Source organism: Dipodomys spectabilis, unplaced genomic scaffold (assembly GCF_019054845.1).
Source record: "Dipodomys spectabilis isolate Male_0828 unplaced genomic scaffold, ASM1905484v1 ptg000270l, whole genome shotgun sequence".
Taxonomy (NCBI): domain Eukaryota; kingdom Metazoa; phylum Chordata; class Mammalia; order Rodentia; family Heteromyidae; genus Dipodomys; species Dipodomys spectabilis.
Genome location: NW_024870947.1, coordinates 1819976 through 1839689, shown reverse-complemented (window position 1 = coordinate 1839689; position 19714 = coordinate 1819976). Strand labels below are relative to the sequence as shown.

The 19714-nt window shown below is 37.6% G+C and overlaps 1 protein-coding gene across 1 annotated transcript; it reads left to right on the top strand.

Moving 5' to 3' along the window:
- The first annotated feature begins 613 nt into the window (after positions 1–613).
- LOC122125995 (endogenous retrovirus group K member 25 Env polyprotein-like) lies at positions 614–18145 on the top strand. Its single transcript, XM_042700591.1, has 3 exons — positions 614–1005; positions 4713–6575; positions 18082–18145. Exons 1-3 carry the CDS (start codon positions 614–616, stop codon positions 18143–18145), a joined length of 2319 nt encoding a protein of 772 aa, XP_042556525.1.
- The last annotated feature ends 1569 nt before the right edge of the window (positions 18146–19714 follow it).

Sequence of the window (19714 nt, the reverse complement as noted above, 5' to 3'; positions counted from 1 at the left end):
ATTCAGTAGATGGAAAGATATAATTAAAATTAAATCAGAATTAAATGAATTAGAATCCAAAAATCATAGAAAAAAAAATCAACAAAACAAAGAGATCGTTCTTTGAAAAAATTAACAAAATTGAGAGACCCTTAGCAAATTTTATCAGAAAAAGAAGAGAACACACCCAAATAAATAAACTCAGAGATGAGAATGGAAACATCACCACAGAAACAACCAAGATTCAGAACATTATAAGGGAATATTTCTCAAAACTTTATGCCAATCAGTTTGAGAACTTTGCAGAAATGTAGCTTTTCCTAGCAAATATCGACATGAAACTAAACCAAGGTAAGTTAAACCATCTTAACAGGTCCATATCAAGCATTGAAATAGAAACAGCACAAAAAGACCTCCCATCTAAGAAAAGCCCAGGACCAGTTGCTTTTACAGACGAATTCTTCAAGATTTTCAAAGCACAGCTAACACCGATCCTCCTCCAAGTCTTCAATAAAATTGAAAGAGAAAGTCCACCACCTAATTCATTCAATGAAGCCACCTAGACCATGGCGCGCCTCAGTGGGAGCCATTATTCTTAAAAGTGCTAAAAGAATTACAAACAGCAGTAAAAACTATGGGTCCTTCTGCCCCTTTTACTTTAACAATCCTTGATTCCATAGCAACTGATTGGCTAACTCCTTATGATTGGTATCAAACTGCAAAATCAGTGCTAACCCCGGGGCAATACGTATTATGGAGAACAGAATATGAGGACCTTGTTAACGGAGAGGTGCAACGGCGATTATTCACTACTTCAGGCCCTAAGCCTACAGTCTCCATGTTAACTGGTCAGGAGGATTTTGCAGACATTAGAAAACAACTTAAATTCTCAAAGGAGATTTTAAAAACCATCACTAAGCTTGCTGTTATGGCCTGGAAAAAGTTACCATCAGGGGAAGGAAAGACCACTGTTCTATCAGGAATTAAGCAACGGCCTGAGGAGCCATATGAGGAATTCATAGCTAGGTTGGAGGAAGCTATTACAAGAATGTTCCTTCCTTCTGAGGGATCTCAAATCATTCTCAAACAATTGGCATGGGGGAATGCTAATATTGTGTGTCAGGAATTAATCAGGCCAGTAAGAAAAACAGGAAGCCTACAAGACTATGTTAAGGCTTGCATAGATGCTTCTCCTGCTATGATTCAGGGACTTGCATATGCTGCTGCCATGAAAGAAACGCCTTTTCAAACATATGTGAAAAAGGTAACCAGAGGCTCAGGATATAATCCTGAACAGAGAGTATGTCATAATTGTGGCAAACCAGGCCACGTTCAAAAGGAGTGTAAAGCTCAAAAGCAACAGAAGGGATCAGGAAAAGCACCAGGCTTATGTCCTCGGTGTCAAAGAGGGAACCCTTGGAAAAGTGATTGTAAATCTAAGTTCCATAAAGACGGAACTCCTCTTCAAGAGGAAACAAAAAACGGACAGAGGGGCAACCTCTCAGCCCCTCCCCAAGAGAGGAACTAAAGCAAACTATTCATGACTTGCCTAGAGCCACTCCAGGGAGTGCTGGATTGGACTTGGCTGCCGCTCAAGATCATATCATATCCCGAAATAATGGGGTTGTACTGATAAGAGACAAACATAAAAGGGGAATTCCCTTCCGGAGTAATGGGCCTAATCATAAGCCGGAGTTCAAACTATAAAAAGAATTTTGAGGTTTTACCAGGAGTAATAGACTCAGACAGTCCTACCACTATAAAAGTCATGATAAGGTCTCTAAAAGAGACTATTCAAATTCATAAAGGGCAGAGGATAGCCCAAAAACTTTTACTTTCATATCTAAAGTTGCCTAATCCCACCTTGACTCAAAACAGAGAAGGAGGGTTTGGCACCACCGATACTGTAGCCTGGGGTCAGGAAATTACAGATAAAAGGCCTTACAAGGCCATTAAGGTCAATGGAAAACAAATAACAGGACTCTTAGACACAGGGGCTGACAGATCCTGTATAGCTGGAAAAGATTGGCCTACGACCTGGCCAGTGCAGGAGACTTCTTACTCCCTAATTGGATTAGGGATGGCTTCTAATGTAGCTCAGTCAGCTCAGAAACTCAAATGGGTATGTGAAGGGCAGCAAGGCCACTTCAAACCTTATGTTATCCCCAGCTTGCCCTTTTCTTTATGGGGCAGGGACATCATGCAGGACATGAATATACAAATAGGACAAATAGACTCCTCATCAAAGGAGCAAAATTTTTCATAGGGGCCGCTGAGGAACAGCTTTATGCTGACAAAATAATATGGAAAAGTGATGATCCTGTATGGATTAATCAGTGGCCCCTAACTCAAGAAAAGATTCAAGCCATACAGGACTTAGTTCTAGAACAATTGAGTCAAGGAAGGATAGAAGAGAATACCAGTCCATGGAATACTCCAATTTTTGTAATAAAAAAGAAGTCAGGAAAATGGAGGTTATTACAAGATTTAAGGGCAATTAATGAGACCATGCATGACATGGGAGCCCTTCAACCAGGCCTACCCTCTCCTGTTGCAATCCCACAGGGTAGATATATAATAATAATAAACTTACAGGATTGCTTTTTTACAATAAAATTACAACCAGAAGATTCCAAGAGATTTGCCTTCAGTGTCCCTTCGGCTAATTTTAAACAATCTTATGATAGGTACCAATGGAAAGTGCTACCTCAGGGCATGAAAAACAGCCCTACCTTTTGTCAACAATATGTAAAGAGGGCTATAGAACAAATTAGACAAAAATATCCAGAGGCATATATTATTCATTATATGGATGATATACTTATGACCGATGAAACTAGAGAAAAGACAGAGAAAATATTACAGGATATGGTAGAACAATTAACAAAATTCGGGTTAATAATAGCTCCTGATAAAGTTCAACATGAACGACCTTTAAATTATCTAGGAAAAGTGATTCGACATGATTATATTATGTCCCAAAAGACAGAAATTAGAATAGATAAACTAAAAACATTAAATGATTTCCAAAAATTATTAGGGACTATTAATTGGATTTGGCCTAGTTTAAAAATAACTACAGGACAATTAGATCCTTTGATGAAAATGTTGAACGGAGATCCTAATCCTAAATCTACCAGGGAAATAACTCCTGCAGCCCTATCCTGTATAAGATAGGTAGAAGAAGCATTGAATACAGCTAAAATACAGCAAATTAATATTACACAAACATGGTCCTTTATAATTCTGGCTACAAGCTTCACTCCCACAGGATGTTTTTGGCGGGATGGGATACTGGAATGGATCCATTATTCCCATAACCCTGGAAAAATAGTTGCTTCATATCCCTGCTTATGTGCTAATTTGATTCTAAAGGCTAGATTAAGAGCTAGAGAATTATTTGGCCAAGAAATACCTAACATTATTGTCCCCTATAATAAGAAACATTAGATCATGTGATACAATTTGATGATGATTGGAAAATTGCTGTATTAACTTATACAGGTAAAATAAGCTTTCATATGCCCCAACATCCTTTGTTACATTTTATACTGAAACTCCTGTGATATTTCCAAAGGTTGTGGTTACAGAACCTTTGGCGGGGCATTAACTATTTTTACAGATGGATCTTCTAGTGGAAAGTCTGTGGTTTATTGCAGCACAAGACCACCATTAATATCTTATGACCCAAGTGTATCTGCACAACAGGCAGAACTCATTGCAGTTCTGCTAGCATTTCAAAATTATTCAGAGGAGTTTAACCTTTACACAGATGTGTGTGGTTTCCTTGTTTCCTGCCATTGAAACAGCCCTAGTTACTGGTCAATCTAAAGTTAAAGAATACTTAGTAAAATTACAACAGCTATTACAACAAAGAACGACAAAGGTATTTGTGGGACACATCAGGGGGCATACCAATCTCCCTGGACCTTTGTCTCAAGGGAATAAGTTTGCAGACTTATTAACTAAGGAAAGTCATGTAATGTCAGCTTTAGAAGAAGCTCAGGAAAGTCATAGACTACATCATCAAAATGCTAATGCCTTAAGAAAGATGTTTCAAGTGTCCCGAGAACAGGCAAGACAAATTATCAGGGAATGTGAGGCATGCCCAGAAGTTTTTCATCCACAAAAAATGGGAGTTAATCCTGAGGCTTAAAGCCTAGAGTGTTGTGGCAAATGGATGTTACCCATGTAACAGAATTTGGGAAAATCTCCTTTGTCCATGTTACTATAGATACTTATTCTCATGCCATGGTTGCTACAGCCCATTCTGGACAGGCTGTGAAAGATGTTATTCAACATTTGATTAATGCCTTTGTGGACCTAGGAATTCCCAAGGAAATAAAAACAGACAATGGACCAGCATACACCTCCAAAGCTTTTGCTAAATTTTGTGCACAATGGAAAATCGTGCACAAAACAGGGAATCCGTATAATCCACAAGGCCAAGCAATAATAGAACGGGCTCATCAGACCTTAGAAAACCAATTGACAAGAATTAGACGGGGAGGAGGGAAGCAATACTCCCCCCATTACACTCTTAATCATGCTTTGCTGGTCCTTAATCATTTCAATGCTGATGAGCAAGGAATAACCGCGATGATGAGACATTGGGGCATGGAAAAAACTACAACTTTCCTTTAGTAAAATGGAAGGATCTACTCACTGGAACCTGGCGTGGGCCAGACATCCTGTTAACATCTGGGAGAGGCTATGCTTGTGTTTTCCCACAGGATGCAGAATCCCCCATTTGGGTCCCAGACAGACTCATCAGGCCTTTCTTGGTCCCAAAAAAGAGCCAGGAAGAAAGTGAAAATACATCGGGAGAGAAAACTGGTGCAGAAGATGAAGACATTCTCTCTATCACCACCGCAGGGTGATTCTACAAAAATCACTGCACCACCTACGTGGGAACAGATCAAGAAGTTGTGCGAGGAAGCTCGACACACTGTTGAGATCACCGGAAATCAACCCAATCCGGAAAACATGTTTTTAGCCATGCTTGCCCTTGTTTCTTTACAGGTGAAGTACGCTTTTTGTACAATGTATTGGGCGTATTTTCCTGATCCACCTTTGCTTCACCCCGTGGGTTGGACTCACCCATCTAACATAAAAGTACTAATGAATGATACCTCTATACTAGGGGGCATTCCAGTGGGGTCAGAAAAGCCTATGATCTCCACGTATCTAGATTATGAGGGAAGATCTGATGTCACCCCTATATGCTTGGCTTTAAAAGGCCGTGCTCCCTTTGCATGCTTGCCTGTTCAATACAGGACCCTTTATGCTGATGCACCTGATAAGACTAACACTGCTTCTAGCAGTAAGAGGGTGATGTGGGAATTGAGTTTTCAAATACTTGGGTATTTTAATTACAATGAGACCTTTGACAAAGATAACAATGTTAGCATGCCTTTTCCAAATTGTTTAACAGCTTACCGGGATAAAGATCAATTTTGGGACAGCAAAACAGAAAAAGAACTTCCAACATGGTTGGATTGTGGATTTCCACATTCTGCCTCTGTACATTGGCCTAGGGGTACTACAGATTTGGTATTTGATTTTTCCATTGCCAACCCAACTTATGACTATAAGAAATATTTAAAAGAAAATGAGAAAGTAAAATTCACAAGCTATAAAGCTCCGGTTGGCCCGGAACCGGTAAGGCGTTGGTTCACGCCTGGGTTTGTCACCCCAATGTGGGTTGCTAAATCTAGTCCTTATGGAACCACCGTTACCCATAAAAATTTGTTTAGATTTGCTGCAGCTGCAAATATGATATTGCTAAAAAAGCCCAAAGCTAACCTACCAGAATCCATTGCATTAAGAGCTTGTTTGTCTTATCCATATGCAGCTTTAATTGGAAGTGATAAAAGAATTAATATTACACAAGTAGGGAATTCCTTTTTAATTCAATGTTACTCTTGTCGGTTGACCAACTGTGTTGATGCTTCCATAGATAAAGAATTTTCAGTAGCAATTATTGTAAAAAGACCTGAATATGTAATGCTTCCTGTAAATTTGCATAATGATCCTTGGTTTGATAATTCTGCTTTGCAAACACTTCGTGTTTTGTATGAATTAATACGACCAAAAAGATTTGTTGCAACATTGATCTTTGGAATTGCTTCCCTTATAGCATTAGTAACCTCGCTTGCTGTATCCACCACTGCACTAATACAACAAGTGCACACGGTGCATTTTGTTAATGAGTTAAATAAGAATGTTTCTCTAGCATTAACAGAGCATCAAATCATTGATCAAAAGTTAGACAGCAAACTAGAGGCTTTGGAGGAAGTAGTCTTAAAGTTAGGGACTGAAGTTAATAATCTTAAAATCCAGCTGACCACTAGATGTCATCAGTCATTTAAATGTATTTGTGTTACCCCATTGCCTTATAATGACAGCTTAGATTGGGAAGCTATCAAAGTGCATCTACAAGGAATCTGGAAGGACAATAGCTTAACTCATGATATAGGACAGCTACAGGAAGACATTTCAGCCCTTAGTCAAGCTCATTTGGAAACCGCAGGGATAAATTCTTTGGCAGAAGACTTACAGAAAGGATTAAAAAGTCTTAATCCTTTAGATTGGTGGTACTACTTGGTTACATTTGGAGTCATAACACTAATTGTTATATGTATTCTTGTTGTCTTTCCAGTCCTCTTCAAACTAGTCTTCCGCTCCATCTCCTCTATACGAGAAGAAATTTCTCTGGCACATCTAAAAAATAAAAAAGGGGCAAATGCCACGCCTACTCCAGTGGAGTCTGCTTAGCATGGGAAACCATCTTTCAGACCTGAGAAAGGGGCTTTAGAGACCTATCTCTGAGTATTGGGACTTCACCAAAGTCTACCTCAGAGAATGGGGCTTTACAGAGACCTATCTCCGAGTTTTGGGACTTCACCGAAGTCTACCTCGGAGAATAGGGCTTCTAAGAGGCCTACTCCTGGAAAGGCTGGCAAACCCCTGGGAAAGATGTGTTTCTGCCTTTCTTTTCCTCATAAGAGTGCCTATTAATCTTTTACTGCTTCTACTGCTCTTTGTACTTACTCATTGTCAATGTTCCTTTATTCAAAGCTCTTAAGAGTGTTGACGACTCCAATATCTGATGAGTATCTTAAAAAATATGACTAACTCACCAGAGTTAAGTGCTACCCTGAAACCCCTCTTATGGAGGCTAGTAGACAAGTTATAAGTAAATATAAAAGTATTGGGGGTTTCACGAAGTCACTTCAGCAGAAGGAATTGTTTGTAAGGGACTTACAAGAAGCTGTAGGCTCAGCTAGAGCAGAAAGAATGTATGGCAATTGCTGAGATAACTATTTAGGAGAAAGAATTTCCTGCTACTCTCTTTTATTTACTAAGAGACTTGCTAGATCTAGGTCTCCTTGAGGTTTACTATTAAAGAAGAAACAGGAAAGATCTTATGGGAAAGTTAAGGCCTCTATAAAGATAGGTAATGGTTAATTGGTGACAAACATTGTAATCATTGTATTTATTAGAGATAAGCCGGAAACAAGTGCCTATCAGGTGACCAGCTGGTGACCACCCAAAAATGAAGCCATGCAGCAGGATTGTGTAACCTTTTGCCCTTTCTCATGAAGACTTTTGCTATAAAAGTTTGTTATCCTCTGCATTAAATCACACTCAGCATCCACTCCTCTTGTGTGTGAGTTGTCTGTTTGCCATCTCCCCATCCTATTCTAGGTTCCTCCCCTAGGTGTCCTCCATCGTCCCGACAGAGCCCGGTCTGCGGCACCATGTCTTGATTTTGAATGGTTAATTGGAGATCAAAGTTTCAGTGTTGTACATGTTCATTCTTTGTCCCTCCTTTTCCATGACCCCTTTAACTTCTGAAAGAGAGATAAATGTGAAAAAAGGACAAAAATGAAATCAAATAAATATCATCTTGTTTCTGTTTCCTGGTAACTGATTATTTTTGAGATAGTGCTTCTTACTAATAAGAATTATTGGTAGAATCTGAAAACATATTTGAGTAATAAATAGACGAGGAAAAATGTTGTCTCCTATTTTTTATCACTACATTTCTTTTTGTCTAAGTATAAATGCCATACTTACACTAAGTGCCTAGAATAAGCAAAATGACTTATAGAGCTCAGATCATATCTTTCCACAGAAGATGACAGCCCCAGAAGACAGGGCAACAACTTGCACAAGAAAGAGAGAGTTTGATGTCTCCTTAAATCTTAGGATCAAATGCTCATGAGGAGCCCTCAGGACTGATGACAGCTTAAGGACCTAACATTTCCTGTGTCATTCCATCCAAGGAAACAGTCACCAGTCTCCCATTACACTGTAGGTGCCACGCCTGACTGTTGACCTTGGCTGTGTCATGAGAACGTGCAGCAGGGCTCTGTCATGGTCACTGGAGAGTCAGGATTGCACACTAAGAGGACATTCATGAAGGTGGTAACAAGGCCTGAGTCAGGGTTTTGTCAGATCTAGATGATTTGTAACAGGCACTACTGTCTTCTGGCTAAGAATGTGGATATATCATCGGGGTCTTGCACACAAATTTATCAAGTGTTAGCTTGCAACATTTCCGTATGAAAGCCAACAAAATGTCATCAATGCCCTCTGAACATATTCTCATCAATATTTAGTAAGTAAAAAGCTATAAAATCAAGTTCATCATGAGGAAAATACCGATATGAAAACCAAATTGCAGGAGCATTTACAAAAAATGTTTTTCTGTATGTATCAAATGTGACAAAATATTAAAAGTTAATGAAGCTGGGAAAGTTAAATTGATTTCCTTTTTTATTATGGTTGCAACTATCTTTTACATTTCAACTACATAACAAAAAGAAGGTAGGCCAATCACCACCGGTGGCTCACACCTGTAACTCTAGCTATTTAGAAATCTGAGATCTGAGGAAAGTGAATTGAAGTTAGACTAGTTAGGAAAAACCAGTGAAACTTTGATATCTGATTAACCATTTAAAATCAAGACATGGAAGTTTGGTGCAAGTAGTAGACTCTTACCCTTGATTACAAAAGCTAAAGGTCAGCTCCCTGAATTCAAGCTCCAGTATTCACACACACACACACACACACCACACACACACACACACACACACACACACACACACACACACTCTCTCTCTCTCTCTCTCTCTCTCTCTCTCAAAAATAACCAGTGACCAGGAAAAAGAAACAAGATATTTATTTTCTTTCATTTTTGTCATTTTTTTTACATTTATCTCTCTTTCAGAAGTTAAAGGGGTGATAGAAAAGGAGGGACAAGGAATGAATATGTGTAACACTGGTATTCAATTGGTACTATGTTGAAAATGACCTATGTAATTTGTTTTTTTGGAAGGACGGGAAAACGGAAAAAGATAAAGTGAAAGATTAACATTGTCCAAAACAAATGCATTCAGTGAATTAGAGCTATGGCTCAATTTGAGTGCCATTATTCAGCAAAAGAACTCAGAGAGAGACTCCAGGCCCTGGATTCAAGCTACATTACGGACTAAAACAAAAAAATAATCATTACCACAAGATTGTAACTAAACCCTTTACAGCATAATAATAATAATACTAATAATAATGATAATGATAATAATGATAATAGAAGAAGATGATGAAGAAGAAGGAAGTTAAAAAAACCAAACTAGTGAGAAAAATTGATAGAGCAAGGGAAGGACTGACCTTTCAAAAAGAAATATATCCATACCTGACTTATATGACTGCAACCTCTGTGTAATTCACATTTATAATAATAATACAAAAGAAAAAACAGAAATTTAGTGCTGGAGTCATAACTCAAATGGGAGGTCATACTAATATGTATGTGATACCAAGGTCAAACCCCTTATAAATTTCTCCTTCAAAAATGGCTCTTCTCATCACTTGTGCTTTCCAGAGCTTATGAAAGGGGGTGCAGCTAAAGAAAGAGAAAGATAATCTGTCAGGCACAGAACTGTACTTGCAAAGAGCAGTACTCAATAGAACACGTGTTTACTAGACCACATGATGACTCCATGTTTTCTGAAATAAACAGAACTAGTTGGGCTTGAATACATTCTCCACTGTATACTAGATGGGGACTCAAAATTAATGAAACTCTCTGGATCTCAAATTCTTTACAGGTAAAGTGAGCATAACAATACATATCTTATGGGATTATGAGACCTGGTTGTCATCAAACATGGAGTGGATTTTATCTTAGGTGTGTGTGCAACACTCGAACACTGCTGGAAGGAGTATAAACTGGCATGATGTTTACTATGTTACTTAACAGTAATACAACATGCCTGTAATCATACTTACAAAAGAGGATGAGAAAAGAGGATCAAGGTTTTAAGTCTGGACAGGAAACTGGATCAGACTCATCTCTAATGATCTCTAAAAAAGCTTGAGGTGGTGTTTGGTTCAAGTGGTAGAGTGCTAGACTGGAGCATAAGCCTCAGAAACATTGCCCAGGCCCTGAGTTCAAGCCCTAGGACCAGCACAAGCACACACACACACACACACACACTAAATTTTGTGTGTTCCTACCCCCCGATTAACAATATATTCCCTCTTCCAAGCTCACCTGATTTTTTTGTTTTAAAAGGGACTTCCTGTGTAGCACAGGCTGCTCCTAAACTTACAATCCTCCTGGGTACTGGGAGTACAGGCATGCCTACTATAATTGGCTTCACTCAGCAACTCTATTTATAACATATTTGCAAGAAATTCATTCATACTCATGAAGATATTTGGCTTAAAGCTGCTCACAGTAATATTATACTGCACAAAATGTAAATAATATAACTGGGCATGGTACTATCTTACCATATGGTAATACCAGCCAATAATTAGGAACCTGACACAGGAGAATAAGCAGATGAGGAAAGCCTGGTCTACACTGCAAAACCTGGTCTCCAAAGGAAAGAAATTCTATAAATATTAATCTACGATGAAACATACAATATGTTAAATTTATATAATGTAACAAATAGACCATTGTTAATAGAAATAAAATCGTGGCAGAAATTTTAAATACATACATATGCATATATATTTAAACTTAGAGAAATAAAATTTCAAGTGCTTCAATCTGCATCTTTCAGTCTTCCTGTCACCTACTTATTTACTGACACATTGATTTCTATTTAGTCTTCACAAAACACTGTTCTCACACATTACACAAAATTGTAAATCAAAAAGTACAAAACAAACATTATCATAAATACAAATATAGTTAAATCCCTACCATAATAATTTGGAGAAAACATACATTAAGTTAATGGCATTGTATACTGCTCAGGAGGGGGAGTCAAGAAAACGTAGATTGTGTGTGTGTGTGTGTGTCTGTGTGTGTGTGTGTGTGTGTGTGTCTGTGTCTGTGTCTGTGTCTGAGTCTGTGTGTTTTCCATGAGTAAATAATGGAGATAGAATTAGACCTATTATTCTTGCTTGGTCTTTTTGCTCAAAGGTGACACTATACAACGTGAGCCACATCTCTGCTTCTGGATTTTGGTTTCTTTTTTTTTTTTTACATTACTTTTTTATTGTGAACATACAGTACAGAGGGGTTACAATTAAATGGGCAAGATAATAAGCACATTTCTTATCAAGCATTGCAGCCTCCTATTTGTTTACCCTTCACATCCCTTCACAGCCTCCCCCTACCCCCCCCACCCAATCCTAAACACCCCACCGAAGTTGTAAAGTTCGTTTTCAACATAAAACTTGTATTTCCCATTGTTGCAACGGGTCCACCTGTATCCTTATTTAAACGACTTGTTTTATCCCTTCCCCTCCACAAGATATACTGACATCAAATACAGTGAAAGCAGGGGTTATACTGTGGGGGAGGGACATTAAAAACAACAAAGAAATAATCATGTAAATGCGTTAGAAACAAATGGATGAAAGAAAAAATCACATTTAAGTACATATCTTAAGGTTCATTTTCCTAACATCACATTATTTGACCTTTTCTACTTCACTCATACATATAATAGATATTGGAAATAAGGGAAACCATGGGACCTCTGTTTCTTTGGGCTTGGCTTACTTCACTTAATATAATTTTTTCCAAGCCTTTCCATTTCCTAACAAATGGGGCAATGTCATTCTTTCTGATGGAGGCATAGAATTCCATTGTGTATATAGACCACATTTTCTTGTTCCATTCATCTACTGAGGGGCATCTGGGTTGGTTCCATATCTTACTATGGTAAATACTGCTGCAATAAACATAGTTGTGCTGGTAGCTTTAGTGTGGTCTTGTTTGTAAACATTTGGGTAAATGCCCAAAAGTGGGAGTGCTGGGTCATAGGGGAGCAATATGTGAAGTCTTTTGAGGAACCTCCATACTGCTTTCCAAAGTGGTTGAACAAGTTTACATTCCCACCAACAATGAAGTAAGGTTCCCTTCTGTCCACATCCCCTCCAGCGTCTGTTGTTATTAGAGTTCTTGATTTTTACCATTCTAACTGGGGTGAGGTGGTATCTCAATGGTGGCTTGATTTGCATTTCTTTTATGCAACCTCTAGGGAGGCTGAGCATTTCTTCATGTGTCTATTTGCCACCCTTTCTTCTTCAGAGAAGTTTCTCTTTAAGTCTTTAGGCCACTTATTTATTGGGCAGTTGTTTCTTTGAGGATTTGTTGTTGGGGGATTTAATTTTTTGAGTTCCAATTATATTTTAGATATGAGACCCTTGTCTGTTGTATGGCTAGTGAAGATCTTCTCCCAATCCGTACGCTTTCTGTTGATCTTGCTAGCTATGTCCTTTGCCATAAAGAAGCTCTGCAAATTCATGCAATCCCATTTGTCCAAACTTTCCTTGATTTTTTTGTGTTTCTGTGTCTCTATTCAGAAAATTTCAGCCTTAGCCAAGGAAAACTAGGGTTTCTCCTATTCCATCCTCTAATGTTTTCAGAGTGTAAGCTTTGACTTGTGTTTAAAGAATCCCATAGACTCCACTCCCAAATTACTCAAGCTGATTCAAAACTTTGGCAAAGTAGCAGGGTATAAAATTATCCCCCCAAAGTCAATGGCTTTTCTGTATGCCAACAATGAGAAAAGTGTGGCTGAAATTAGGAAAGCATCTCCATTTGTAATAGCCTCACAAAAAATAAAATACCTAGGAATTAACTTAACCAAAGAAGTGAAGGACCTCTATGATGAAAACTTTAAAAACTTGAAAAAGGAAATCAAAACGGAACTTAGAAAATGGCAAAAACTCCCATGCTCCTGGATTGGAAAGATTAACATCGTGAAAATGGCAATACTTCCCAAGGCTACTTACAAATTCAAAGCGATACCCATCAAAATTCCACCCTCATTCTTCAAGGAAATAGAAGAGGCAATCCAAAAATTCATATGGAACAATAAAAGATCCCAAGTAGCAAAAACACTCCTCAATGGAAAGAACACTGCTGGAGGAATATCAATACCAAATTTCAAACTCTACTATAAAGCCATAGTAATCAAAACAGCTTGGTATTGGCATAAGAACAGACCTCAGGACCAATGGAATAGAATTGAAAACCCAGAAATGAACCTACAGATCTATAGCCATCTAATCTTCCATAAGGGAGCTAAAAAATAGAATGGAAGAAAGACAGTCTCTTCAGTAAATGGTGCTGGCAACATTGGTTAACTACTTGTAGAAAACTAAAGCTAGATCCTTATATATCACCCTGCACCAGAATCAACTCCAAGTGAATTTTGTTTTCTTAATTGGAGAAATATCTCGGATTTACTGCATGGGCTGCTTTAAACCCGAATCCTCAGTTTTTGACCTCTAAAATAGCTAGATTTTAAAATATGAGCCACGGGTGGAAAGCAACTATGTTAACATTTTTTCATGTTTTAATGAGTTTTAAAGTAAGACATATATGTTACTTTTGAGAATGGCTGGAAATAGTAATTAAAATTTAACAGAATTTAAAACATACAAAGCTGAGGATGGCAAGTAGCTGAGAACAGAATGGAATAAATCAAAATTACCTATGACAGTTTTCAGTCTGTGCACAGAAATGATTATATTGTTGGAGCCCAAGGCCATCAGATAGCTGAACTTCAGCTGGCTGCTATGCTCATGAGGCCATTCTTGTGCTATTCACAAGAATGTGATGTTGTTGGATGGTAGGGATCAGCTACAAGTTCAGAACCTGAAATATTTCTATTGATTTAGAAGGGGAAAAATACCAGGACAAGAAATGTGATTAAAATTGCTGAATGCAAATTCCATCTAGTCAAAGAAAGACAGAATAACTGTTCCTATATCTGAAAAGAGTATTCACTCACAAAGAATCATGAGCTGAATATGGTAGTCAATGTTTGTAGGCCAGCCTAAGTTTTAAGCCTTCAGATGGACATATAGGTAAATGCTATCTTAAAACAACAACAACAACAACAAAAGACCCAATGACTGGGAATGTGTTTACTGGTAGAGTGCTGGCCATATATGCAAGAAGCACTTGATTTGATTCCTAAGTATGACGTAAGCAGAAAAACTGGAAGTGGTGCTGTGACTCAATTGATAGTGTGCTAGTCTTGAGCAAAAGAAGTTCAGGGAGAGTGCACAGATCCTGATTTCAAGCCCCAGCTCTGGCAAAATTAAAAAAAAACCAAGTGCAAATTGCTGTTCGTTGAAATAAATATGTTGAAGAATTTTTATACTCTCTAGAAAATTGTGCTGTTGGGAATTCATAGTGAACTTTGTTAGGAAAAATTAAAATAAATTAATGAAATATTATCTGGCATTAGAAAGTACACAGTGAGATGTAAAAATGAGTGCTGCCTATGGTTACTTGATACAACAATGTTATAGATACACTTGCCAGATTGTGATTTTTTTTAAGTATACAATCGTGGGGTTTTTCTTTTTCAAAATAATTTTATTGCTGGGCCTAGAGACTAAGGAGACTGAGAACTGTTCAAATCCATCCAGGGCAGAAAAGTCTGTGAGATCTTTATATCCAACTAAAAGTTCAGAAAATGTGAAGTGGCACTGTTGCTCAAGTGGTAGAGTGCTAGTCTTGAGCTGAAGAGTTGAGGGACAATGCCCAGACCTAGAGTTCAAGCCCCACAACTGACAAAAAATAATAATAGTAATAATAATAATGTTGTTGTTACTATTAAGGTGTTATATATAAAGGCTACCAATTCATAAGTTTTTTCTTTGCTAAAAGAAATACATATCCATCTTCATTGCCAACAGCCAGGATTTGGCCATCTGCTTTCCAGCTGATCTCTGTGTGTAGAGGCAATGTGTAGTACAAAGCAATACAAAACATTTCTGACTATAAATAATTTTTCTCTGCACATCTTAAAAATCAATGCTGATAACATGAAATAAAAAACCCTAAGTTTAAAACATTCTTCTAGACAAGTTAAAGAAATCCTGATAACAAGTATTTTAAAAATAATTTCAGAGAGCTTGAACTCAGGGCGTGGGTTCTGTCTCTGAGATTTACTACTCACGATTGGGTTGCCACTTTGAGCCACAGTGCCTCTTCCAGTGTTCTCGTGGTTAGTTGAACAGAAATGTCTCACCAACTTTCCTCTCCAACCTGGCTTTGAACTAGATCTAGAGATCTGAGCCCTCTGAGTAGCTAGAATTATAGACATGAGCCCCTGGCACCTGGCTTATTGCTTACCTGAGACAGAGGCCAGTTAATATTAAATTCAATCATGTTTAACTTTGTAAAATAAGGCTAACTGAAATGCATTCCACTAGAAATAAGGAATCAAATGTGTAAGTGGGTTACAAAGATCTTCCCAAAAGCTACATATTTTCCTTGTGTTTTTTTTCTTCCAAAATTGTGTGCTTTCCAGAATCATACCTTTTCTTTCCTTGCTGGTTTCTTTATTTTATTTCATCAATGTCCACAGCTTCTTCAGCCATCATTTATTTATGTGAAGAGCTTCCAAACATCTATTTTCAGTCTAAATTCCTTGTATGCACCTCTCATCAACTGCCATAAAAACTTGTGAAACAGTAATCATCTCTTATCATTATTGGATATTAATGTGTAAGTAAAATTTAAGAAAATAAATAATAATATCAATAATTATAACGATCTTAATAGTAATGCTGAACATAAATACAACGTTGATTATATTCTGAGCAATATAAAAACCTCAAGGAAAACAAATCACTTTTTTTAGTGCTGATATTATGGTTTAAACTCAATACCTTACCTTCTCACATAAGCATTTTCCCTCAAGCATGGTGCTCTGTATTTGAACCACAGCTCTCCTTCGAATTTTATTTGGGGGATAATATAGAGATAAGAATCTCATGGAATAAAAAAAAAGATTTGTGTCCCTATCTTGGGGTTCATTTCACATAACATTCTCTTATAATGTTATATGGTATCATGTAGCACTTACTGCAAGTGAGGTTAACCATGGGACCAATGGTTATTTGAGCCTCGTTTATTTCACTTAATAAAATTGTTTCCGCGTCTTTCCATTTCCTAGCAAATGGGGCGATGTCATTCTCTCTGACGGAGGCATAGAATTCCATGGTGTGTGTGTGTGTGTGTGTGTGTGTGTGTGTGTGTGTGTGTGTGTGTGTGTGTGTATCACATTTTCTTGATCCATTCATCTACTGAGGGGCATCTGGGTTGGTTCCATATCATAGCTATGGTAAATAATGTTGCAATAAACATAGTTGTGCTGTTAGCTTAATATGGTCTTCTTTTTGAACATTTGGGCAAATGCCAAAAATGGGATTGCTGGATCATAGGGGAGCTCTAACTGGAGTCTTGGAAAAATTATATCAAGTGAAGTAAGCCAAACCCAAAGAAACATAGGTCCTATGGTTTCCCTTACGTGCAATAACTATTATATGTCTCAGACAAGCATACAAGTTCAAAAGCTATGTACATACAACCAGATAAGATGATGTTAAACGAAATAAACCCCAAGATAGGGTTTATAGTTTACCAAGGTTTTTTTTCTTTTTATGTTCCTCCCCCCATGGTTTAACCCCGGTTTAAACTGTATTTAATGTTGGTGCCCTGCATCTTGTATACACCCTTCTCTAGCTTGGGGAGGGGAAGGGAAAAAACAAAATGTTTAAATAGGGCAGGCTGACCCGTTGTAACAATGAGATGCACAAGACACTATGTTGAAAAAGGAACTTTACAATATGGGCGGGGAAGCAGGGAAGGGAGGAGAGGGGGAGTGTAGTTGTGGAGGTGGGAGGGAAGAAATGGTAGGGGAAAACAAAGGAGGAGGTAACAATGCTTGATAGAAAATTTACTCATTACCTTGCTCATGTAACTGTAACCCCTCTATACTATATTTTACAGTAAAAACCCCTTTTATAAAACAGAAGGTGTCATGTACACCAAGTATAGTAGCCCACATTTATAATAACTGCTGATTGGGAAGCAGAGATGACAAGGATCATGGTCTGAGGCCAGGCCAGAGAAAAAAATGCCAAGATAGCCATCTCAACAAATGAGCTTTCCATAGTGGTTCACATCTGTAATCCTAGCTAATTATGTGAGAGGGATAGGTAGCAAAGTCTCAGTCAATCTACGATCAGACCCAGACAAAAAGTTCAAGACCTCAAGTAATTAAATGGACTAGAAGTATGGTAAAAGTAGTTGAGTTTCTTGATGCTATACAACCAGAGTCGTGTCTAGCAAGCAGAAAATCCCTGAATAGAACCCTTCCACCAAAAAGCGTAAATAACTTTATCCTATTTGAACATCTAATTTCAAGGCGACTGACAGATCCGAGATGGTGACATTCTCTTTAAAATTAGCTATTCAAAAGAGACAAAGTTATTTAGGTTTTGAAAAACTTGAAAAGGAAAATGCATGTGATTTTTGTTAGCTCTATAATTCTTGAAAACATAAAATGTACTCAAGTATTTAATATATATCCATATGTGTGCATATGTCCATGTAAGTATGTATATCTATGTATGTATGTATATATGTATGTATATATATATACATACAAATGGTTCATCTCTTTTCCGTGTAGCCAACGGTACAAATGAATCTGTATAATCACTACTCAAATGCATGAATAGACAAAGAGAATGAGCAGAGAACTCATATTCAGGAAATTATGGCTAGCCCATAACCCTGAAAATCTTTTACAACAGTTTGCATATTTCTGTGACTGCAGTACAAGGACCATACGATGACAGTGGGATACCAGGCAGATGAATTGAGAAATGAGAGATACAAATGTTAAAAATATTCTTTCTGATGGTTAAGTAGAATTTCTTGTATGTGTGTGTGTGTGTTTGTGTTTGTGTGTGTGTGTTTGTGTGTGTGTGTGTGTGTGTATATTACATTTTTTGATTAATTTTTCTCTTGAGGGTTATCTGGGCAGATTCAATAAGAATGGTTGGGCTGAAACCTTTACTATATCCTGGTTTGTAATCTTTCGGGTAAATGACCAGGAGTAGAGTTGTTGGATCATATGGTAGTGGGTAGTCAAAAGAGGCGTGAAGGTTTAAAAGGTAGAAGAATGAACAGGAGAAAAGGGGGAAAATGCAGAGAGGAATCCATAAATATCCTACAATATTAAGAAGAGTGAAGGAAGAAGTGCATAGATGAGGGGTGGATGAGAATATTGAAAGGGTTGGCATTGATCTAGGTATATTGTAGGCATAAAATGATCTGTTTAATGATAATTCCTATGCTACTTAAAATAATAATTAAAAAATCATGTCCCTAAACTGTTATGCAATTAGAAGCAAAGAAGGAGAATTTGGTCAGATCAACTCCCGGGTCCATAAGTCTTTTTTGTTAGGATAAGTTTTAAAACAATACTAATGATACATATCACTGAAGAAAATTTAATGATTTTCAGCTATTTAAAATAATCATTTTTGGAGATATGGCTCAAGTGGCACAGTGCTACTTAGTGAGCAAAGCTGTCAGATATTGAATTAAAGTCTCAATCTCGAACAAAAGTACAAACAATCAGTAAAATTCAGGCACTTTCCTGGGCTCTGGTATCTTTAATCCTACCTTTAATCAGAAAGCAGAGATCTGGGGATCTCAGTTCAATGTCAGCTTAGATAGGAACGTCTGTGAGACGCTCATCTCCAATTCACTGCCAAAGAAAGCTGGAGTGGACTCATGGCTCAAGTGGTAAAATGCTAGACTACAGCAAAAAGCTCAGGGGCAGAACCCAATCCTTGTGTTCAAGCCTTAGAATTGTGCATATACATACACAAGGAAGTCAGTCACTCAAGTTCTCAATCTTCCATTTCCCTAATCCTAACTCAAATCTTGGACAGAACCCTAAGAGCAACCTTGATGATAATAGTAACCCAATCCTAAAATTAATGGAAAATATATCCTAACAGATTCTCATTGTCTTTGAAATGATTTATTTGCACTTTGCTACAAATCCTACAGATTCCCTAACTTGGACTCTGAAATCGTTCCCTATTATGAATCATTAAGCTCAAATCTTCATATCATGAAAACTACCATAGTTTCCACTGATCTTAACTTTTTCTGAACTCCTCTGTCTCCAAAAAGAAGTTGCAGGTTTACTTAAAATCTACTCTAGTGCCTAACCCTAACTATATATCTAAACCTTACTAGAGACCTAACTTTAAATTTAACCCTATTGAACCCTGAATAGGAAACTTAGGAAAACTCTGGAGTATTTGTTAAATTTCAAACTTATTTTACTTGAAAGTGTTAGCAGAAAACTCAGTTTTACCTTAAAGCTTACCCTTCCCTAATCCTAAGTCTAACCTGAACTAGACAAGC

Coding starts and splice junctions, on each gene's coding strand:
- LOC122125995 (XM_042700591.1), top strand. CDS start 614: ATGGGTCCTTCTGCCCCTTTTACTTTAACAATCCTTGATTCCATAGCA. Junction 1,006..4,712: donor TATGAGGAATTCATAGCTAG/GTTGGAGGAAGC, acceptor GTTTTCCCACAG/GATGCAGAATCCCCCATTTG. Junction 6,576..18,081: donor CTTAATCCTTTAGATTGGTG/GTACTACTTGGT, acceptor CTTTTACAACAG/TTTGCATATTTCTGTGACTG.